This window comes from Indicator indicator, chromosome 27, assembly GCF_027791375.1.
Source record: "Indicator indicator isolate 239-I01 chromosome 27, UM_Iind_1.1, whole genome shotgun sequence".
NCBI lineage: Eukaryota > Metazoa > Chordata > Aves > Piciformes > Indicatoridae > Indicator > Indicator indicator.
In genome coordinates, this window is record NC_072036.1 from 14,199,742 (window position 1) to 14,224,333 (window position 24,592).

The 24,592-nt window shown below is 44.6% G+C and overlaps 1 protein-coding gene across 7 annotated transcripts in view; it reads right to left on the minus strand.

Annotated features, from left to right (window-relative positions):
• KLHL32 (kelch like family member 32) overlaps positions 1-23,907 on the minus strand; it is a 54,090-nt gene extending 30,183 nt beyond the window's left edge. For 5 of the 7 annotated variants that reach the window (XM_054393060.1, XM_054393065.1, XM_054393063.1 and 2 more), the window contains exons 1-3: positions 23,885-23,907; positions 22,716-22,896; positions 4,222-4,329 (exon numbers count right to left, since the gene is read on the minus strand). In XM_054393060.1, coding sequence (XP_054249035.1) covers positions 4,222-4,329; positions 22,716-22,896; positions 23,885-23,907 — 312 coding nt within the window. The remainder of the gene's footprint in view (positions 1-4,221; positions 4,330-22,715; positions 22,897-23,884) is intronic. The other 2 variants (XM_054393062.1, XM_054393061.1) reach the window with 1 other exon arrangement.
• Between the last annotated feature and the right edge of the window lie 685 nt (positions 23,908-24,592).

The following is a 24,592-nucleotide window of genomic DNA, read 5'->3' on the forward strand; positions in this document are numbered from 1 at the left end:
TATGAAACGTAAATGGTGCAGCATCCAACAAGGACTCAGAAATGCAGGATAAACATGCATTTTTCAAAGCCACTCAGCTTGTTCAGTCTCATCCTTGTTGTATTTCCCCTGGCAGCTTTGGTTTCACACCACATGAGGTCAGTCTCTCACTGCTCCACAGGGAAGTAAAGCTTTTTTTCTCATCTTTTTTCTTCTGCCCACACAATTTAGTTTTATCTCACAGCATCATTTATATGTCTCAAATGCAGTAGAAGAAAGAGGATGGCAAACAGAGGGAACGACCCATGTGGACCCCTTGCAGTTAAACTGGGTTTGAGGGGAATGAAAAAGACATGGATGCATTTCTTCAACACATCATCACAGCCAACAGAAGGGAGTCATTAGGAACAGGGGAGAGGGGATGAGTTCTTGGTACAGGCAAGAGCTAATTTTCCTTGAGTTCTGTCAGTGTACGACGTGCTTGAAGCTCGTGCAAACCACCACGGGCACTCGTAGCAGGCTTTGAGTGAACACATGTGAGATTTACACACAGGAGCAAGCTCTTTACAAAGCCAGGACAACAGGGAGCACCTCAATGCAAATCAGACTCAGGCCCAGTACAATCCAGGGGCTTGGCTGGTGCTAACGAGGCTGCTGTGCATGACAAGAGCTGCTTCAGATGGAAAGCTGGAGAGGTTTTCAGTCACAGAAGTATTTCCAGGAGGTATATTCTCTTAAAAAAAAAAAATGAGCAGCACTGTTGAATATTTTCAAGTGAGAGCTCAAGGTCAGGCTGGCAAAACTAAGCTGGTTCAGACCTTGCACTGTTTGTTAATCAGACTCCAGTTACAGCGAGCAAGTTGTCATCTGTTGTAATGTTACTCACTAAGTGTCAGCCACTAGCTTAGCATTGTCAACGAGACCCAGAACCCTAAGCAGATTACTACCTTGTAGGCACAAACTATATTTAACTGTGCTAATATTGCTGTATTTTAAAGCTCCAGCAATCCGCTGACAGAGTGTGCCAGCAGCATGGAAATGAGAAACAGGGCAGGGGGCAAGGGAGGCTGGCAGGGCAGGGAGGCTGGCTAGCTACTACGTAGGGGCAATCTGCACAGTCACCAACAGAAGCTCATTTTGAGGTGGCAGACAGACTTCTTACAGGTTTTTTCCATTTCTTACGGCTTTCCATGCAAGATTTCTTCTGCTGAGGGAACATACTCACCTTTGTGTTTCCCAAATTGAGAGCATCCTCCCACTCTTTCAATGCCTCCTACCCCACTGCAACCAACACCATAGCAAAGAGAGAAGCAATGGACAAAAGACAGGGAGGAAGAAACTCCTTTAACTGTCCTTCCAAAAACGGAAATTTACAGCCTGGGAGCGAAGGTAAGGTCTAAATTAACTATCACCTCTGTGTAGTCTCAAGAGGTTTGTATCTGGAAAGAAAACTTTGATCATTTCATTTATTCCCTGAATATTGCAGGCTATTAAAAGTGCCTGGGTGAAATATAAAGACACTAAACTAAAGCTATTTTATGCCCTGACAAAGATGGAGAGATTGAGGACAATTCTGCCACCTTCACACCAGCTACTCATTTATATCCCCTATATTTCCTTCTAATTTCCACCCAGCTGTTTGTAGGGCCATGCATTAAGTGGTGGCACCATTCACATTATGCTGTAACAGCAAGGAAACGTGTAATGCCACTTCAGAAAATCCTAGAAAGTGAAGTATTGAGAATTTAACACAAAAATATAGAAGAAAAAAAAATCCTGAGATTTCTGCCAGTCTGATGGAAAAGAAAATTCCTTCTAGATGCCACTTACAGTGATCAGCATTTCAAATGAGACAGGCTGTAATGAAGGTACCAGTTGGTTTTCCCCTCTGGAGACCATGCTGCGTGCTTCAGAGCAATCAACCCCCGTAACTTTTCTTTTAGAGCCACTTAGGCTGCATTTCACTCTCAGCCAGTCACCACTTCTGCTGTCTCCCTGCTTACTCCTGAGCTCTGTGCTGCTCCAAAACCCTGTGAGCAGGGAAGAACCTTCCCATTCCCTGCAGGCAATGACCCCATGCCTTGGCATACCAAGCCTGGATTTTGTACCAAGTTCTATCAGTTGTCTCATTAGCCAGAGGGAATCCTGACCAGCATTTCTCTGATGCATGTAGTAAAATTGTCCAGAGAACACAAGGAAAATCTGTGTGAAACTCAGGCTGGAAAGCACCTGTAAGGATCACTGAACAACTTAATTTCTATTAGCACAGAAACAAAATACTATGCTTTAGAAAAAGAAGAGAGAGACTTGGTGAGGAGAACTTGGTGCCAAGCCCTGAGCCAGCTGCCAGTTTGCTGTGGAGTCTTTGTAAAGGTATTATGTCCCAAAACAATTCCCTGTCTGTGATGCAGCACAGGATGGACAGTAATTGCTTGCTTTTGCAATGTGTTTAAGTCCTCTAATAAAATTCTATCTAAATGCAAAATAATTCTATCACCACAGACCAGAGGGATATGATAGAAGCTCATTACAAAGGAGATCCAAGTCAGTGAAGCATCTCGCAGCACACACAGCACTGCGACCAGAGTTACAGTAAGGCACTGCCTGCCCAAGGAGGCAGGAAGGTGAAGTTTGTATTTGATGTCCACAGGCATATTGCAAATGAAAGAAAAGAGGCAAGAATGATGAAGGTTCGTCTCAGACTGTACTGGTGTGCTAAAAGTTAAATGTTGCTAACTCTCAAAAGCTGCAGGCATGCGGCGCTGCCACCATGCAGTGTGCAGGAGTTCCACCAGATGTCTCCAAGGTATTGCTGGACAGAAACTTACCTCTGCACTCACTCCAAATTGAGCGCAAGCTGGGCTAAACAGTAAAGAGAGGAAGGCTGGAAATAAATATTTATGTCTTTAGATATGGATGTCTTAGGACTGTCCCTAAACTGCTGTCAGTTCCATGTTGTTATCTAAAGAAACAGCAATTGTTTGGGCTAACATTTCAGACCAATGAGTTTAAAAAAAAAAAAAAGAAAGAAAATGCTCACACCAGTTTGCAGCTTGTGGCTTTCACTTTTAAGGACACCAGATTATGTCTAGACTCCTGCATCTTTAAAGAAATCTAAGGTTGTAACCGGAATGAGTGACTTTTGCAATGGTTTGTGCAGTTGGTTTTTAAGCTCAGAAAGATTTTGCAGGCCCAGGCTAGGGCCAGTTCTGCTCTCAGCGCTTTGGTGATAGCAGGCACCAAGCCACTGGGGATTTCTCCCCCTCACTCCTTGAAACCCTCACCCAGGTCCTGCCAGCCACAGCCAGCACAAGCCATGCTCAGAACAGACAAAACCAGTGCCAGGGAAGAATTTCAAGGGCGCAAGGAAAACGTGACACTGCTCATTCTCAGATCCACATACCACTGGGTTACGCTCTTCTGAAAAACTGCTACAGAACCCTTCTCATGTCTCGGGGCTTCAAAGCAGTACTTGATGTACCTGACACACACAGAGCAAACTTTGCCTTGCAGTCACCTCTGTATGTGAGCAACTGCACACCCATGCACCACATTTAACATAAGAGGCCAAACTCATCTGTTCAAAGTAGATTATCTCTGAAAAATGAGAGACTCCAGAGTCTGTAAGATCCAGGGCAGAGGACGCATTATTTACCAGGGAGCGGAGAATACTATCCTGGAATCAACATGTGGAGTATTTTTGGCTTACACAGAAGCCAAATCCATCTCTTCCAGGTTCTCAACATATTTTACACAGCATTATAGATTGAAATATAGGAGAGTGACCCTCTGTTCACAGCAGACAGGATGGATCAGACAGAAATCTGTTACAACTCATCTTCTCCAAAGATCCTTCCATCTAGTTCTCTCTTCAGAGTGACTGACAGCTTCACATTACCAACATGACACAGGTATTCATTTAGCATGCAGGATGAGCTGCCACTGAGCTTGCATCAACAACCAGACCACCAGAAAAGGGGACACTACCTGGCAACAAGGCACATGAACAGTACTTTTAATAGACAATTCCTCTAAAGAAAAACCCAAACCAAACCCATGAACAACGACAACCAAAATCCAAACCACAACAATGTATGAAAAGTAAGATCTGTTACATCAGAAGGCCACCTACTAGGCAGCGCACAAGAAAAATAATTTCTAGCACCTCTGCAAAAGCCCTCTTCAGTTTTTATTGCAGTTTGCTTTCACTTGGGTCACTTAATTTGAAGATCTGTACAATACCTGTCCAGTATAGGCGAAGTCCAGGGCTTGTTTTAAACCAAGGCTTGTGACACCATGCAAATTCACTTCATCAGCTTCACTTTCAACCATGCAGAGACTGAACATTGCCTATGGAAAGAAATATTATTCACCATTAAAAATAATGGCTGGTGAAATCCAGGAAGAAAAGGATTGGGTTGTCCATCACCACTAACTTCATTTTCCCTTGGACAAGAATAGCAGCAAACTTGAGTTATGATGAGATCTAGAGCAAGCTTTCAATGCTACCACCACAGCAACCAACCTTGCAGCTGAGTCCTTCTGCCAATAAGGAAGCAGAAAAACTTATTCTGGAAAAATTGAAACACAGCTCTTTGATCCACACAAACACTTCTGAACTAAGTATTAATTCAGGTGGAACCAATGGGATCAGTCACACAATGATGTCTTAATAACCAAGATAAAAGAACTGAACTCTGGAAAAGCAAATCTACACAAGCACCACTAGACACAATACTCATGTAGAGCACCCTCAGAAATGAGGGCCTATAAGCCACATGAGTGAGAAGGGTCAGGTCACACAGCGTCTTTTGTCAGCAATCCTTCCCAAATCAGCATCTCAGATTGGAGTGTGAGCAATACAGCACTCGAGTTATTGCCCCTTCTATAACAAAGAACAGTCAGTGGTGAGGACACCTCTCTGTTCTTTTGGTGCCTTTAAATGTCCAGGTCCTGTTCTGCCATCAGGTTGGTCACTGAGCCCACAGCCTGTTTCAACCCTGCTGCTTTAGTCATTCCTCCAGAAAAGGAAACACAATTCACTTGCTCTTCTGTGGCAACTGCTCCAAAATTCCTGTTGCAACATTCTGTCACAAATTCACGTTTCTGGAATTCCAGCTGATCTCAGGGATGTTTAAGACCTAGCAGCAGGCAGCAAGCACAATGATGGAGTTCTGGGGTGCTTTAGAACTACCTCCATTGAACACTGCATTGACATTCATGGGGTTGCAGCAAGGCCAAGCTTGTTCTGCGCAGCATAATACACATCTCTTAGTCCACCTCCCACTCAGCTTACCCTGGCCCCTCTCATCCTGGAGTAACTGCAGCTTTTGCAGCTGCTTCTCTAGAGCCTGCCTTAACCTTCAGCTGCTCTTGTGGGGCAGGGAGTGAAGGGTCATTCTTGTAGCTCCTCTCATTGCACACCCTTGAAAGGATGAACACCAGGGCGTCCAGATGAGCTAAGACCAAATTAAGCTTTATGCACACAAGACTTCTCATCTCCAAGTCAGCAAAGAGCTGTGTGTTAAAAACTCACTCCTACTTTTCCTACTAATTAGCAATTATATTGTAATTATCAACTCTATTATTGTAATTATCAATCATGTTGTAAGCACTCTGGACAAAAAATCCTCACCAGTCTAAGCATGAATTAAATCCCACTGATGCCATCCTGCCCAGCCCCTTATGACTGGGGCCAAGCTCCAGAGGAAATCAACTCAAATGCACCAACCACCCTGTCTGGGAGTCACACCAACTATTTAACTAACTTTTTTCCATCCAGTTCAGAAATATGTCTGAAGAAAGCAGGTCCCTTTACTAACTGCTGTGTGCCGCTCAAGCTCACTTCCACAGTGTATGCTCTGACTTCTGCACTCATCTGTTCCACAACTCTCTCTTTACAGGGAAGTGATCATACAGCTCACCTTCCCAACCAGGAAAGCTATGAAGGCAGTAAACTGAAGCCCGTGAGAAATCTTACTGGTGTGGAACAGGTCAGTTCTGCATTCCTTCAGCTTTGAGCCCCTCCATACCAGCTGCACCAGATGTGATTAAGAGGCTCATTAGCTGATTCTTCTGAAAAAGTTCTTAATACCCAGAGAATATCAGCCTGCAGCAATGCATCTGCTCAATGAAATCTGCCTCAATATTGGGGTTTAAGCATTTTCCACAGAGCTAAAATGAATCCTGTAAAATGCAAAAGTCATGAAAGGCACCTAGGAATGATAATTCATAGATGAAGGAAATATATAATTAAAGAAATGAGAAGAAAGGAAGGAAAAACTGAGGAGCAGAACAGGCTCACATATTGTTGTTAGCAGAGCAAATTCCACTGGTGTTTCCTTTCATGCATCAGCGTCAGACACGATGACACAGCCCCTGGAGCTTCCACACCAGTGAGAGATGTAAGGCACTTGTTGCCTTGCACTGCCAATACAAGAAGATTTCACTTCCCTGCATCTTTAGAATTGAGCAATTAAAATTGAAGAGCTACCCTGCTGTTTAGAAGAGCTAAGGTTGTGATATTTTTTCCTGTTTGTATGCTCCACGTTTTTTTGTGAGTAACTTGGCAAGATCAAAGCAATTTTCTTGGTTGTGACAAGATCCAGGATCTTCAGTCCCAGACAAAATTACAAACAATAAAAGCATTTGTTGCTAACAACTGAAATTCCTGGCTGAACCTGCATCAAACCTAATTCATTTTTTGATAGTTAGAATTTGATAGTCAGTGTGATGTGTCTTCCCAAATTTCTGCTTAGATTCACAAACACAATATAAGACGGAAAAGGACAGAAGATAGCATACTGCTCCCAATGAATTGCTGCATCACCACTACAGTCATGTGTCGGTGTGAGCCGAAATTCCCCCCCACCAACAATAACCAGGCTAGCCCAGTCTGGAAGCAAATGAAAAGCTGTATTTACAAGCAGAGTCTAAAATCTACAATGAAATGCAATGAATATGTACAAATATACAAAATTCACAACATTCATAAATATATACAATCAACAGAAAAAGCACAATCGATCTCCCTTTGCTTCCCCCCAAGGGGACCCTCCCAAAGGGGCCTCCCTCTCCCAGGAGCTTCCCCCCCAGACCCCCCTGGACAGAGAAGCAGAGTTAGTTAAGCAGAAAGTTGTTAACTTAGCTGCCAAGGTCAGTGTGTTATCTTCAGCCAGAAGAGAAGAAGAAACAGCAGCCAGACAGCCCAGCAACTGCCCCCACTGCCGAACGCAGAATGTGCAGAGTGCCTACTTTGTTTTGGGTAATAGTTCTTAAACATTTCTATCTATCCAATGGAAGTGTTTAGAACAATCGTTATTTTGCTTTCTTACACCCAATAGTGACTTATTTACATTCTTTCACTTTCTCTGTACTGAACTTTGCAAGGAAAAATTAAAAAGACAGTTTCAAACCATCACAGTCCACCCCTTCTAAACAATTCCATTGGCTGCTACTATCATTTATCTAATCTAAAATAATATCTACAACAATAGGTGAATAAAGACCATAGTCCATTCCGGCTATTTCAGATGTAGATGATTCAAAAGAGTCAAATCACAGGAAAAACAGCAAACAGCTTGTTTCCTCGCAGATGGAGCGAAGGAAGGAACAGGGACTCTCAGGTGACTCAGGGCTCTCAGGGTTCGTGCACCGTAGATCTCATGAACTCTCCTCTTGGGCGCGATGCTGTATCTGCGCAACACTCTGAATTTAACCTCTCTCAGCCAAAGTTAGATTTCTTTGTGGAATACACTGAATTTCACCATTTTCTTGCATCACCCAATAGGTGTGACCAGGACCTTCAGCAGAAACCACCCCTCGGACAGGTTTGGCCTCTCCTGAAGGAGAAAATACCCAAACAGTTTTGCCTAACAGATTCTTTTCTCTGATAACAGGAACTCTATCACCTTCTTCCTTTCGCAACAAATCTGATTGGGCAGGTCCAGCTCGATTCACTGAACCTCTACTATTCACCAACCAGGTTGCTTGTGCTAAATGTTTCTCCCAGTTTTTCAAAGATCCACCCCCCATGGCTTTGAGAGTGGTTTTCAGCAAACCATTGTAGCGTTCGATCTTCCCTGCAGCTGGTGCATAGTAGGGAATGTGGAATATCCACTCGATGCCGTGCTCTTTGGCCCAGTTTTTTACAAGATTGTTCTTGAAATGAGTTCCATTGTCTGACTCAATCCTCTCTGGAGTTCCGTGTCTCCACAGGATTTGTCTCTCCAGTCCAAGAATGGTGTTACGTGCAGTTGCATGAGGAACTGGATAAGTTTCCAGCCATCCAGTGCTTGCCTCTACCATAGTCAGCACATACTGCTTACCAGATCGAGAACGAGGTAGAGTGATGTAGTCAATCTGCCAGGCTTCACCATACTTGTACTTGGACCATCGGTCACCGTACCACAAGGGCTTGATCCGCTTTGCCTGCTTAATAGCAGCACAAATGTCACAGTCATGGATGACTTGTGTGATAGCATCCATGGAAATGTCAATGGATCTGTCACGAGCCCATCGGTAGGTTGCATCTCTGCCTTGATGTCCTGACGAGTCATGGGCCCACCGAGCTAAGAACAGCTCACCTCGGTGTTTCCAGTCAAGATCAGGATCAGGATCAGAGTTTGTGTCCACCTGGGAAACTCTTGCAGCTAGATCTGCCTGATGGTTGTGTTGTTGTTCCTCAGTAGCTTTGCTCTTAGGAATGTGAGCATCGATGTGTCTCACTTTCACTGGGATTCTCTCAATGCGAGCAGCAATGTCTTGCCACAGATCTGCAGCCCAGATTGGCTTTCCTTTCCTCTGCCAGCCATTCTTCTTCCAGTCTTTCAGCCAACCCCACAAGGCATTGGCTACCATCCACGAGTCGGTGTAGAGATAAAGCTTTGGCCATCTCTCACGTTCAGCTATGTTAAGAGCTAGCTGGACAGCTTTTACCTCTGCAAATTGACTGGATTCTCCTTCTCCATCTCTCGCTTCTGCAACTCTGCGCGTTGGACTCCACACTGCAGATTTCCATCTCCGCTTGTTCCCAACAAGACGACAGGAACCGTCTGTGAACAAAGCATATCTCTTTTCATCATCAGACAGATCACTGTAAGGAGGAGCTTCCTCAGCACGAGTTACTCTCTCCTCTGGAGGTTTAGCACAGCTTGTGCCTTCTGGCCAGTTTGTGATCACCTCCACCAAACCAGGCCTTTCGAGATTTCCCATTCGAGCTCGCTGTGTTATCAGAGCCATCCACTTAGACCAGGTAGCATCTGTTGCATGATGTGGTGAAGAACCTTTGCCTTTGAACATCCAATTCAGAACTGGCAATCTAGGAGCTAGAAGAAGTTGTGACTCAGTTCCGATCACTTCAGAAGCAGCTTTCACTCCTTCATAAGCAGCTAAAATCTCTTTCTCTGTTGGAGTGTAGTTTGCCTCTGAGCCTCTGTAGCCACGACCCCAGAAACCAAGAGGACGTCCTCGTGTCTCCCCTGGAGCTCTTTGCCATAAGCACCAGGTTGGACCATTGTCACTCGCGGCCGTGTACAGAATGTTCTTAATGTCTGGACCAGTTCGGACAGGTCCCAGACCCATCGCTTGGACTACCTCTCGCTTGATCTGGTCAAAGGCTGCTTGTTGCTCAGGACCCCATTGGAAACTGTTTCTCTTTCGAGTCACATCATATAGAGGTTTCACAATCTGACTGTATCCAGGAATGTGCAGTCTCCAAAATCCCACTATGCCTAAGAAACGCAGAGTTTCTTTCTTGTTGATGGGATTTGCCATGGTGGAGACTCTGTTTATCACATCCATTGGGATGTGACGGCGACCATCTTGCCACCGCACTCCCAGAAACTGGATTTCTCTGGCAGGTCCTTTCACCTTGTCTCGCTTGATAGCGAAACCAGCTTGCAAGAGAATGTCAAGGATTTTGTTACCTTTCTCGAAGACTTCTTCAGCAGTCTCACCCCAGACGATGATGTCATCGATGAACTGAATGTGTTCTGGAGCTCCACCTTTCTCCAAAGCATCATGGATCACTGCATGGCAGATGGTTGAACTGTGAATCCACCCCTGGGGCAAACGATTGAATGTGTACTGAATGCCTCTCCAGGTGAAAGCAAACTGAGGCCTGCATTCCTCTGCTATGGGAATAGAGAAGAAAGCATTAGCAATGTCTATGGTAGCATACCATTTGGCCTGCTTGGATTCCAGCTCATATTGGAGTTCCATCATGTCTGGTACAGCTGCACTCATGGGTGGAGTTACTTCATTCAAGGCACGGAAATCAACTGTCAGACGCCACTCTCCATTCTGCTTTCTCACAGGCCAGATTGGACTGTTGAAAGGTGAATGAGTTTTGCTGATGACTTTCTGACTCTCCAACTGACGAATCAAGTTTTGAATGGGCACCAAAGAGTCACGGTTGGTTCTGTATTGTCTGTGATGCACAGTTTGAGAAGCAACCGGCAGCTTTACATCCTCTATCTCATGTTGTCCCACAACTGCAGATTCATCTGAAAGCTCAGGTCTAATGGACAACTTCAATTTTCCTCCATCAATTTCTACAGTCGCTATTCCAAAAGCCCATTTGTAACCCTTAGGGTCTTTAAAACGCCCTTCTCTCAGAAAGTCAATTCCCAAAATACAAGGTGCATTAGGACCTGTTACAATAGTATGTTTCTTCCACTGCTTCCCAGTTAAACTTATATCAACCTCTATCTTAAAAAACTCTTGAGATGCACCAGTGACTCCCTGAATAGTTATAGATTCTCCCCCTTGATAATTTGATGGTATACTGAGCTCCTGTGTCAACCAAGGCCCTGTACTTCTGAAATTTTGAAGTGCCAGGCCACTGGATGTATACATCCCAATAGATTCTGTTATCTCCATTATCCCTTACCTCCCCCTGGCGGAAGGCAGGGCACCCCTAATGGTGGGGATTACATCCACATGTACAGCTGGCACAACGTCCAGCACCAGAATTAGGATCACTGTTGGAGCTATCAGAGTTGTTCTGGGAAACTGAGGAAGTGACAGCTGCCCTCCTGGTATTGCTACCTCGGGATCTGCCCCTCTGCAGCTCCCGTAACCTCTTGAAAAGATCAGAAGTTGGTTGACCATCCCATCTGTTCATGTTCTCACCAAACTGATCACGCAGAGTTATCCAGATACTGCCACGTGATTGCCTCTGCTGTCTGTTTTGGTTTGACCTATTTTGGAATGGCCTCCTTGGAGCACGTCTGTTCCTAACAGCTGAAACTTGTATCCATCTGGAGGAAGAGGAATTAGAATCATCCCCCTTCATCAAGTTGGATATGGAGGTTTTAAGTTCCTCCTTCAGCTCTTTCATGCAATTCTTCATTTCTCCAGACAAAGTTTCAATGGCTGAAACCAAAGAAGTACGTGCAAGACTATCCTCCAACTGCCTCATTTGGTCAGTGAAATGGCCAACAGTAGGAGGCACTCCACCATAATTTCTTGCCACAATCCTGCTTGCCAGAATAGTAGCATAATTAGGAGGAGCAAGCTTAATGAGCTTTTTGGCAAGGCCTGTTCCAACAGGAATTTCATCAGGATTCAGAGTCTTATGATCTCCATACATTACTTCTCTCACAGCAAACTCTCTCAGACGCTTGATTCCCTCAGCTATTGTGGTCCAAGGCTTAGGGTTCCATGGTAAATCATCTCTGCTGGGGTACCTCAGCGAGACTGCCAGTAGGAGGCGTGCCCACAGAGAAACTTTACCAATGCACTTGCCTAGGTGCCTGTCTATGCCTGTATCCTTTGAGAGCATCCCCAACTGAGAGGCCGACTTGTCACCTACCACCAATGCTGGGGCTCCCATATCAAAACACCTGGCTAGCCAAGACAGGACTGGCTCATTATCTCCTCTGATGTAATCCTTCCTCACATGTCTAATTTCCTGTCTGGGTGCATTAGCTGACTGTATGTCATCCTCATCATCATCATCATCATCATCATCCTGAGGTCGCTGTCCCCATAATCCTATTTTAATCCTCCGTTGAATTTCTTTGAGTTCAGAGGCACTACCAGCAGTTGCTAATCTACTAGGGTCTACATCCTGACCTACATCTCCATCATCCATGTGGGGTCTCAAGAGGTCTACCAGAGTTTTAAGGCTAACCCTCTCTTCCTCATCAGAAGGATCTTTCTTAAGAGAGGGACCCTGAGTAGAAGGACCCTCATCTCCATCTGCACCATCTCCTGCAGCATCTGCATCTCCTCCTGCAGCTCCTTTGCGCTTTCTGGTGATAGTGGCAACCAAATTTACTGGCTTGGTTTTCACATTCACAGCAGAGTTGGAAGAGCAAGTAGCCTTATGTCTTTCTTGATACAGTGCTATCAGTAGCCATATGATTATTCCAAGAAGCAACAAAATTAAGATTAAGGCTAGTACAAGATATCTAAGGTACCACTGTTTCCAAAGACCCTCTGTAGTTGTAAGAGGAGTAACAAACTCATATGTGTCTGCTAGCAGATCCATAGTTGAGTTATCATAGCTTCTTAGCCCAATAAGACCATAACAGAATTCACCAACATTCAGTAACTTATTCTTAACCCAAAGAAACGACTTATATGCCACATATCTCACAATCTTGTCTATCATGCAGGAAACAGCCCATCTGTAAACAATCACACTGATAACAGAGGAAATAAAATTACTCAAAATCCAAAACAGCTTCATTTTGCTTCCTAATCTGAGCAGAAATAAATCACAAGCAATCGAGCCCCGAGTTGGAGCGCCAAAAATAAAAAGTGTGTCGGTGTGAGCCGAAATTCCCCCCCACCAACAATAACCAGGCTAGCCCAGTCTGGAAGCAAATGAAAAGCTGTATTTACAAGCAGAGTCTAAAATCTACAATGAAATGCAATGAATATGTACAAATATACAAAATTCACAACATTCATAAATATATACAATCAACAGAAAAAGCACAATCGATCTCCCTTTGCTTCCCCCCAAGGGGACCCTCCCAAAGGGGCCTCCCTCTCCCAGGAGCTTCCCCCCCAGACCCCCCTGGACAGAGAAGCAGAGTTAGTTAAGCAGAAAGTTGTTAACTTAGCTGCCAAGGTCAGTGTGTTATCTTCAGCCAGAAGAGAAGAAGAAACAGCAGCCAGACAGCCCAGCAACTGCCCCCACTGCCGAACGCAGAATGTGCAGAGTGCCTACTTTGTTTTGGGTAATAGTTCTTAAACATTTCTATCTATCCAATGGAAGTGTTTAGAACAATCGTTATTTTGCTTTCTTACACCCAATAGTGACTTATTTACATTCTTTCACTTTCTCTGTTCTGAACTTTGCAAGGAAAAATTAAAAAGACAGTTTCAAACCATCACAGTCCACCCCTTCTAAACAATTCCATTGGCTGCTACTATCATTTATCTAATCTAAAATAATATCTACAACAATAGGTGAATAAAGACCATAGTCCATTCCGGCTATTTCAGATGTAGATGATTCAAAAGAGTCAAATCACAGGAAAAACAGCAAACAGCTTGTTTCCTCGCAGATGGAGCGAAGGAAGGAACAGGGACTCTCAGGTGACTCAGGGCTCTCAGGGTTCGTGCACCGTAGATCTCATGAACTCTCCTCTTGGGCGCGATGCTGTATCTGCGCAACACTCTGAATTTAACCTCTCTCAGCCAAAGTTAGATTTCTTTGTGGAATACACTGAATTTCACCATTTTCTTGCATCACCCAATAGGTGTGACCAGGACCTTCAGCAGAAACCACCCCTCGGACAGGTTTGGCCTCTCCTGAAGGAGAAAATACCCAAACAGTTTTGCCTAACAGATTCTTTTCTCTGATAACAGGAACTCTATCACCTTCTTCCTTTCGCAGCAAATCTGATTGGGCAGGTCCACCTCGATTCACTGAACCTCTACTATTCACCAACCAGGTTGCTTGTGCTAAATGTTTCTCCCAGTTTTTCAAAGATCCACCCCCCATGGCTTTGAGAGTGGTTTTCAGCAAACCATTGTAGCGTTCGATCTTCCCTGCAGCTGGTGCATAGTAGGGAATGTGGAATATCCACTCGATGCCGTGCTCTTTGGCCCAGTTTTTTACAAGATTGTTCTTGAAATGAGTTCCATTGTCTGACTCAATCCTCTCTGGAGTTCCGTGTCTCCACAGGATTTGTCTCTCCAGTCCAAGAATGGTGTTACGTGCAGTTGCATGAGGAACTGGATAAGTTTCCAGCCATCCAGTGCTTGCCTCTACCATAGTCAGCACATACTGCTTACCAGATCGAGAACGAGGTAGAGTGATGTAGTCAATCTGCCAGGCTTCACCATACTTGTACTTGGACCATCGGTCACCATACCATAAGGGCTTGATCCGCTTTGCCTGCTTAATAGCAGCACAAATGTCACAGTCATGGATGACTTGTGTGATAGCATCCATGGAAATGTCAATGGATCTGTCACGAGCCCATCGGTAGGTTGCATCTCTGCCTTGATGTCCTGACGAGTCATGGGCCCACCGAGCTAAGAACAGCTCACCTCGGTGTTTCCAGTCAAGATCAGGATCAGGATCAGAGTTTGTGTCCACCTGGGAAACTCTTGCAGCTAGATCTGCCTGATGGTTGTGTTGTTGTTCCTCAGTAGCTTTGCTCTTAGGAATGTGAGCATCGATGTGTCTCACTTTCACTGGGATTCTCTCAATGCGAGCAGCAATGTCTTGCCACAGATCTGCAGCCCAGATTGGCTTTCCTTTCCTCTGCCAGCCATTCTTCTTCCAGTCTTTCAGCCAACCCCACAAGGCATTGGCTACCATCCACGAGTCGGTGTAGAGATAAAGCTTTGGCCATCTCTCACGTTCAGCTATGTTAAGAGCTAGCTGGACAGCTTTTACCTCTGCAAATTGACTGGATTCTCCTTCTCCATCTCTCGCTTCTGCAACTCTGCGCGTTGGACTCCACACTGCAGATTTCCATCTCCGCTTGTTCCCAACAAGACGACAGGAACCGTCTGTGAACAAAGCATATCTCTTTTCATCATCAGACAGATCACTGTAAGGAGGAGCTTCCTCAGCACGAGTTACTCTCTCCTCTGGAGGTTTAGCACAGCTTGTGCCTTCTGGCCAGTTTGTGATCACCTCCACCAAACCAGGCCTTTCGAGATTTCCCATTCGAGCTCGCTGTGTTATCAGAGCCATCCACTTAGACCAGGTAGCATCTGTTGCATGATGTGGTGAAGAACCTTTGCCTTTGAACATCCAACTCAGAACTGGCAATCTAGGAGCTAGAAGAAGTTGTGACTCAGTTCCGATCACTTCAGAAGCAGCTTTCACTCCTTCATAAGCAGCTAAAATCTCTTTCTCTGTTGGAGTGTAGTTTGCCTCTGAGCCTCTGTAGCCACGACCCCAGAAACCAAGAGGACGTCCTCGTGTCTCCCCTGGAGCTCTTTGCCATAAGCACCAGGTTGGACCATTGTCACTCGCGGCCGTGTACAGAATGTTCTTAATGTCTGGACCAGTTCGGACAGGTCCCAGACCCATCGCTTGGACTACTTCTCGCTTGATCTGGTCAAAGGCTGCTTGTTGCTCAGGACCCCATTGGAAACTGTTTCTCTTTCGAGTCACATCATATAGAGGTTTCACAATCTGACTGTATCCAGGAATGTGCAGTCTCCAAAATCCCACTATGCCTAAGAAACGCAGAGTTTCTTTCTTGTTGATGGGATTTGCCATGGTGGAGACTCTGTTTATCACATCCATTGGGATGTGACGGCGACCATCTTGCCACCGCACTCCCAGAAACTGGATTTCTCTGGCAGGTCCTTTCACCTTGTCTCGCTTGATAGCGAAACCAGCTTGCAAGAGAATGTCAAGGATTTTGTTACCTTTCTCGAAGACTTCTTCAGCAGTCTCACCCCAGACGATGATGTCATCGATGAACTGAATGTGTTCTGGAGCTCCACCTTTCTCCAAAGCATCATGGATCACTGCATAGCAGATGGTTGAACTGTGAATCCACCCCTGGGGCAAACGATTGAATGTGTACTGAATGCCTCTCCAGGTGAAAGCAAACTGAGGCCTGCATTCCTCTGCTATGGGAATAGAGAAGAAAGCATTAGCAATGTCTATGGTAGCATACCATTTGGCCTGCTTGGATTCCAGCTCATATTGGAGTTCCATCATGTCTGGTACAGCTGCACTCATGGGTGGAGTTACTTCATTCAAGGCACGGAAATCAACTGTCAGACGCCACTCTCCATTCTGCTTTCTCACAGGCCAGATTGGACTGTTGAAAGGTGAATGAGTTTTGCTGATGACTTTCTGACTCTCCAACTGACGAATCAAGTTTTGAATGGGCACCAAAGAGTCACGGTTGGTTCTGTATTGTCTGTGATGCACAGTTTGAGAAGCAACCGGCAGCTTTACATCCTCTATCTCATGTTGTCCCACAACTGCAGATTCATCTGAAAGCTCAGGTCTAATGGACAACTTCAATTTTCCTCCATCAATTTCTACAGTCGCTATTCCAAAAGCCCATTTGTAACCCTTAGGGTCTTTAAAACGCCCTTCTCTCAGAAAGTCAATTCCCAAAATACAAGGTGCATTAGGACCTGTTACAATAGTATGTTTCTTCCACTGCTTCCCAGTTAAACTTATATCAACCTCTATCTTAAAAAACTCTTGAGATGCACCAGTGACTCCCTGAATAGTTATAGATTCTCCCCCTTGATAATTTGATGGTATACTGAGCTCCTGTGTCAACCAAGGCCCTGTACTTCTGAAATTTTGAAGTGCCAGGCCACTGGATGTATACATCCCAATAGATTCTGTTATCTCCATTATCCCTTACCTCCCCCTGGCGGAAGGCAGGGCACCCCTAATGGTGGGGATTACATCCACATGTACAGCTGGCACAACGTCCAGCACCAGAATTAGGATCACTGTTGGAGCTATCAGAGTTGTTCTGGGAAACTGAGGAAGTGACAGCTACCCTCCTGGTATTGCTACCTCGGGATCTGCCCCTCTGCAGCTCCCGTAACCTCTTGAAAAGATCAGAAGTTGGTTGACCATCCCATCTGTTCATGTTCTCACCAAACTGATCACGCAGAGTTATCCAGATACTGCCACGTGATTGCCTCTGCTGTCTGTTTTGGTTTGACCTATTTTGGAATGGCCTCCTTGGAGCACGTCTGTTCCTAACAGCTGAAACTTGTATCCATCTGGAGGAAGAGGAATTAGAATCATCCCCCTTCATCAAGTTGGATATGGAGGTTTTAAGTTCCTCCTTCAGCTCTTTCATGCAATTCTTCATTTCTCCAGACAAAGTTTCAATGGCTGAAACCAAAGAAGTACGTGCAAGACTATCCTCCAACTGCCTCATTTGGTCAGTGAAATGGCCAACAGTAGGAGGCACTCCACCATAATTTCTTGCCACAATCCTGCTTGCCAGAATAGTAGCATAATTAGGAGGAGCAAGCTTAATGAGCTTTTTGGCAAGGCCTGTTCCAACAGGAATTTCATCAGGATTCAGAGTCTTATGATCTCCATACATTACTTCTCTCACAGCAAACTCTCTCAGACGCTTGATTCCCTCAGCTATTGTGGTCCAAGGCTTAGGGTTCCATGGTAAATCATCTCTGCTGGGGTACCTCAGCGAGACTGCCAGTAGGAGGCGTGCCCACAGAGAAACTTTACCAATGCACTTGCCTAGGTGCCTGTCTATGCCTGTATCCTTTGAGAGCATCCCCAACTGAGAGGCCGACTTGTCACCTACCACCAATGCTGGGGCTCCCATATCAAAACACCTGGCTAGCCAAGACAGGACTGGCTCATTATCTCCTCTGATGTAATCCTTCCTCACATGTCTAATTTCCTGTCTGGGTGCATTAGCTGACTGTATGTCATCCTCATCATCATCATCATCATCATCATCCTGAGGTCGCTGTCCCCATAATCCTATTTTAATCCTCCGTTGAATTTCTTTGAGTTCAGAGGCACTACCAGCAGTTGCTAATCTACTAGGGTCTACATCCTGACCTACATCTCCATCATCCATGTGGGGTCTCAAGAGGTCTACCAGAGTTTTAAGGCTAACCCTCTCTTCCTCATCAGAAGGATCTTTCTTAAGAGAGGGACCCTGAGTAGAAGGACCCTCATCTCCATCTGCACCATCTCCTGCAGCATCTGCATCTCCTCCTGCAGCTCCTTTGCGCTTTCTGGTGATAGTGGCAACCAAATTTACTGGCTTGGTTTTCACATTCACAGCAGAGTTGGAAGAGCAAGTAGCCTTATGTCTTTCTTGATACAGTGCTATCAGTAGCCATATGATTATTCCAAGAAGCAACAAAATTAAGATTAAGGCTAGTACAAGATATCTAAGGTACCACTGTTTCCAAAGACCCTCTGTAGTTGTAAGAGGAGTAACAAACTCATATGTGTCTGCTAGCAGATCCATAGTTGAGTTATCATAGCTTCTTAGCCCAATAAGACCATAACAGAATTCACCAACATTCAGTAACTTATTCTTAACCCAAAGAAACGACTTATATGCCACATATCTCACAATCTTGTCTATCATGCAGGAAACAGCCCATCTGTAAACAATCACACTGATAACAGAGGAAATAAAATTACTCAAAATCCAAAACAGCTTCATTTTGCTTCCTAATCTGAGCAGAAATAAATCACAAGCAATCGAGCCCCGAGTTGGAGCGCCAAAAATAAAAAGTGTGTCGGTGTGAGCCGAAATTCCCCCCCCACCAACAATAACCAGGCTAGCCCAGTCTGGAAGCAAACGAAAAGCTGTATTTACAAGCAAAGTCTAAAATCTACAATGAAATGCAATGAATATGTACAAATATACAAAATTCACAACATTCATAAATATATATAATCAACAGAAAAAGCACAATCGATCTCCCTTTGCTTCCCCCCAAGGGGACCCTCCCAAAGGGGCCTCCCTCTCCCAGGAGCTTCCCCCCCAGACCCCCCTGGACAGAGAAGCAGAGTTAGTTAAGCAGAAAGTTGTTAACTTAGCTGCCAAGGTCAGTGTGTTATCTTCAGCCAGAAGAGAAGAAGAAACAGCAGCCAGACAGCCCAGCAACTGCCCCCACTGCCGAACGCAGAATGTGCAGAGTGCCTACTTTGTTTTGGGTAATAGTTCTTAAACATTTCTATCTATCCAATGGAAGTGTTTAGAACAATCGTTATTTTGCTTTCTTACACCCAATAGTGACTTATTTACATTCTTTCACTTTCTCTGTACTGAACTTTGCAAGGAAAAATTAAAAAGACAGTTTCAAACCATCACAAGTCAAAAGCAGGCTAAGCTGCACTGTAGACAAACATCATTCACAATTTTCATGTGCAAGCCTACACCAGAATAAAATAAATTAACAGTGAATGCTACAGCTACAGTAACCTCATTAGTTTCAATATTTCAAAATGACTGAGTCACCACAGGTGGTCCTGCACACCCAAATGATTGTTTCCCTGTGCCCTGTCAGGCCAGCAGCATGCAAAGCCTGCCGGACGCCCCTGCTCACAACAGGCACCCCGAGTTCACCCTGCCTTTCCAAGTACAAAGCAAGCACCAGAACTAAAGTTGTATTTTTTTCCAGCACCTCCAGTCAAGCACAGAACAGTAGGAGTCACACTTGCAAATTTTGGCTTAAATTGGTTTAATGCTTCCCAGTGAAGGCATCAGCCCATTGTTCATAGCCTTCGATGATTTTAGCAAATGATATCAAAAGCAAGCCCAAAATAAAACTGGCATAAATGTCAGCCAGCTCCTGAACTAGCACTTTAACTACCACATGTTTCTTTCAGGGAGGCATAGCTTCTTGTGATTTCTTTTTGCAGAAAGAACCACAATCAAAATGTTGACACCTCTAAGGGGCGGATTTTTTCAAAGTAGCTTCCTAGAGGGCCATGAGGACAAGTTCCCCATCTCAGCGCACACACACAGATGACCAGTTTTACAGCAAGGCTCCAAACAGAACTGGAGTAACAACCTTAGACGTGATAATTAGCTTCTTAAAAAGCCCTATATAATGTAAATGCCATTAGGCAGTGGCAGCCAAATATCCCAACCAATAGTAAACTACAACAACTTTCTTCTGTTCTGCAGAATAACTGCCAAACCACCCTTGTTACATCAGCAGCCTAATGCTGACCCTGGAAGCAGCCCATTTTATGAAGCTCTGCACTGGATACATGGCATATCTGGCCCATTTTATGAGGGCTGGAACCAGACACCCTCCTCTTCTTTTAAACCACCCCTATCTCCCACCACGACTGTAAATCCTGCTCTCCAGTAAGCTTACAGCCTAGTTTGACTGCAGAAGTGCCCTGAAGTGCCACAACAACCTTTATTGATGTATCCATCACTCTGCACAAACTGTTCATAGGCATTAGTTACACAAAGGCCAAAGAATAAAACCAGTTCATTGACCATTTTATTTTGGTTTTCCACATCCTTTTGCTGATAGAGCCTACAAAAGCAATTAAACCTACTCAAGGGGATAACTCAGAACAAGACACTGCATTGTCCCTCATCCAGCAGTGGCAGAATTGCAACCAATTCCTTTACACATGATAAGAACTGCAACAGAAAGACATTTGCTCTGACAACACAAGCTGCTCAAAAGGCTGAAACAAGCAAGCACTCTGCAATGCTGTGTGCATGGAAAACAGCTCTGCTGACAAGGAGGAAAGGCAGCACACAAACATCCTGAGAAGGAACTGTGCAAGAATCAATTGGGACAGTGTTAAGTACAAAGTCTGTATGCAGAGTAAGTAGCTGTCTGGCTCCTTTCAGAGAAGAAAGGGTCTTCTAAGAACTGAACATGCTCATTGTGGAAATAAATTAGAATGTGACTGACATTCTAAAACTGATTCTAGTTAGTTGATACTATTTTGTTCATCCAGATCGCAAGGAGAATCTGCATCTGTTTGAGGAAGAGCAAAGTCCTATGACTATGAACCCACTCAAAGGAAAAATAAGGCAGAAGAAAGGAGATGGAAAACCAGTGCATTTTGTACCAGGAAATCTTGGGGTTACGTAATCACCTGCCAGCACTGTAAATGCCTCCTAATGAAGTCATGCAGTAACATTTCATCTTGCTCCCAGAGGGAAAAAAGAAAAAAGAGAAAGAATCTTCTAACTGAAAATGACTGAGCTTGCCAGAACTGCCACACTGCACAAACTCACCAGCCCAGCTGCCTGCTCTCACTGCATCAGACCCACACCAACACCAAGCCCAGCATGCCACATGGAGAAGCTTGTCTGAAAAGCTGCTTGTGGTTTAAAATAGAGGTCATAAAAATATCTGTGGTTACTGCTCTTTACATGAGTCTTCTGGAGTACAGAGCAAACTACTGAATTCCTTAGCTTTTTTGGGAAGAAGAGGTCCTTCAGGAGATCCTGAACACAAAGCAAACCAAAACCCTCTACTTTTCAAGAGTCTAATCTTGCAGTTAGACTGCATTAAAAATCCAGTTATTCTGTACAATTCCCTAAGGGATTTTGTTCTTAAAGAAAACACCACCACGTGCTGGTGTACAGGTACAGCAAACTCCTAAATCAGGTGTCACGTTCAGGATTTAATTCCAAGGTTTGGGCACAACTGGAGTTGCAAGACTACCTATATCCACTAGGAAAAGGAAAGGCAGGCAGCCCAGCATGCTGGCCCTTCAGATCTTGCTGCAGCTCAGATGTCTAGCTTGTCTTGGAAAAGCAAATTAAGATTTTACTCCAGACTATAACCTCAAAACCTGGTAAGACAGCTTCTGTCTGACCTTGTTAAGTCTTCCACGTATAATGGCCCAGACACAGTCAGTTACCCTTCTAAAGCTTGAGCAAACTTCCCTTTGCAGGAAGAGAAAGAAAGAACAGTCATTTTGGAAAAAAATAAGAATGCTGCCCAACTGATCTAATCAAGCAAACATAACAATGTTAGAAGTAGCTCCATCTAAATTAAAGTAGACACAGAACACAGAGAAAACCATGAAAGGTCTCTGCAGAAAGCAAATATTCAGTGCCTTTACAAGCTGCTTTTCAGTGACAAAAGAGAGAGAGCAAACAAAGCTGGCTGCTCCTGACAGAGCCTGCGCAGAACACCATGTTTCTGGAGTAGTCTAGGAGATCACAAGAACTGCTTCACAGACCTCCAGACAGAGCTGAAGGCAGATGGGTGCATTAATCACATCTGAGTCATAGAAACCAGAAGCTGCAGTAGGTAAGTTCTTTGTGTCACACTGATGTTCAGTGTTGTCATCTCAGTTTTAGGCAACTCCAACATCTGATGTTCCCAGAGTCCCCTGACTGCAGTCCTGTGCTTACATCCCACACAAACTACTGAGAAGTTTGTTTCCTATGACAAAGACTTCGGGATTAGAAAATTTGCAAGGTTCATCCAACAATTCCTCCCAAGAAAATCCAGGGAAAACTAAGGTCAGAAATAAACCTACATACTATTAACAGCTACCTTTGAAGCATGTGGGTGTAGTCTTTATGACCAGCAGAGAAAGATCTGGCACCTCTAGATGGTCGTTCATCTCATTCTACATAAATCTTCTCTCCTCCTTCATCACCCTCTGGAAACACCCATTTCTGTTCACTGCCTGGGCAATAATCCTGAGTATTCTACAGGCTCCCATGTGCAGCTTGTTCAGTATGATAGCTATAGACATACCTGTCCCCTCCACATAGGGTCATTTTGAATCTTTATAATAAGAAAAGAGAAAGTAAAACCTTTGTGCTTACTCGGAAGTAGTCACTGCAGGCTGCCAGGACTGCCTTGTGAGCATGGAACTTCTGCTCCTCAGCAATCAGGGTGACATCACACAGAGTGCCATCGCTCCTCTGCTGGTTCAGGGCAGCCAGGACAGCATCGTTGTGGGAGCTGGATTGACACAGCCTCTGACCTGTCAGCATTTCATGAACACTGAGAGGAGATAGGGGAAAGATTTCATCCACAAAATGAAGGAGAAAAGCAGATTGCCAGAAACACACAACAGCTATGTCTAAAACGAGATTATTCGATAGTTCTTGACAAGCAAAAAGTAGTCACAAGCCCTGTCAGGCAGAAACCTTTCTCTGGTATAGACATCACAAGGAATCCTCAGCAGGACAAAGTTATGAAACCTGATTGCATACCTGGCTTTGAAACCCTCAGTTGCTCTGATTTTCATTTGCTGCACTGGAAGCCAGCTGAACCCACAGGATTAAATCAGGGTAATTTCAGAGTGAAGCCAGAAGAACAAAGGGCCTAGGTTAATGGGGCAGCAGAATACTTTTTAGCAGCTCAGACTAATGTGTTAGTGGAAAGGAGCATAGATGGATGGAACTAGTCCTACTACAAGAACAAAGAGCATGGTCTTAGGCAGCCTGTTTCAGTCTCACACTGTGTTACCAAATGCTTTCAGACCATTTCAGGTCATCCACATCTATGAAGTGCTGCAGGGTTTTTGTTTGTTGTGAGGGGCAGGATGTTTACAGCTCCCTTTTCTAGCGCAGAAGGGAGAGACAACAAAACTGTTCAAGCAAACAGAAACAAATGAAGTCTGCAAATCCTCTGGAACAAAACACCACTTTGGAATCTGTGAAACTACTCCAATTTATACTGATGAGAATCTAAGTCTCTAGAGAAGGCTTCCACAATCACAACTTCCAAGTGTAAACAAAGGTATAAAGAAGAGAACAGAAGAGATTGTGGGACCTACATCAATCCTGGGCATGCTTCACTTTGCTAGAGCTAAGTGACAACAAGAGAGCAATATTTTGCAGACTATAACGTGAGTGTACATTAAATAATGTCAATTACTGATGAACAAAGATACTAATTTCACTTTTCTAGTATCTGTTGACTGATGTTTTAGCAAACATCATCCTAAGCGTGAATGACTTCACACACATGCTCTCAAGTACTGTACCTCAGGCACCTCTCAGATGGCATCTTTCTGTTTTCTCTTCTGAGTATCAAAGCTCACAGTCCTGGAGAGAAAGCAGCATGCATTGCAGCTGGAAAGAGAGACATTGACATTCAGAGCGTGCACAGCTCCAGCCTTGAAGATCGATACTTTCAGGATGTGCAACTCAAAAGCAACATTCTTCAACTCTGCTGCAGAAAGGCATACCATGCAGCTAAGTGAATGTGGCGTTTTATGTACTGCATTGAGTGTGGCCTGCAAGTGGCCTTTCCTCCAGTCTTTTCTAGCAATTCTCACCCTCCCACCTGAGCTTTCTGCATGCCCTGCCTTGAAGCCACGTCTCCTCCTGCAGGAGAACAGAGCTTGATGAGTTAGTGGTGCACAGGTTCCCTGATCAGGGCATGCTGCATACCTCCCCATCACCTCTGCATCCTACTAGTGGCTGTAGCAGGCTTCCAAGGCCAAACATTGTATTCTGCAATACCAAGAGGAGAGACTCAACAGTCAGCTTGACTGGCAGACACAAAAATTGTAACACAGCCCAAGCCCTCTGCCACAACCACCAACACAGAACTAATATCCAGCACCATTGCACCTCTATACCAGCCAGGCATTTGTTACACAACTGAAGCCAAGGAACAAGCCTGTGTCATTCTGGAGGGACACTGGTTTCCCTAGCCATAACCCCTCAATTGCTATCCCACAACGGAT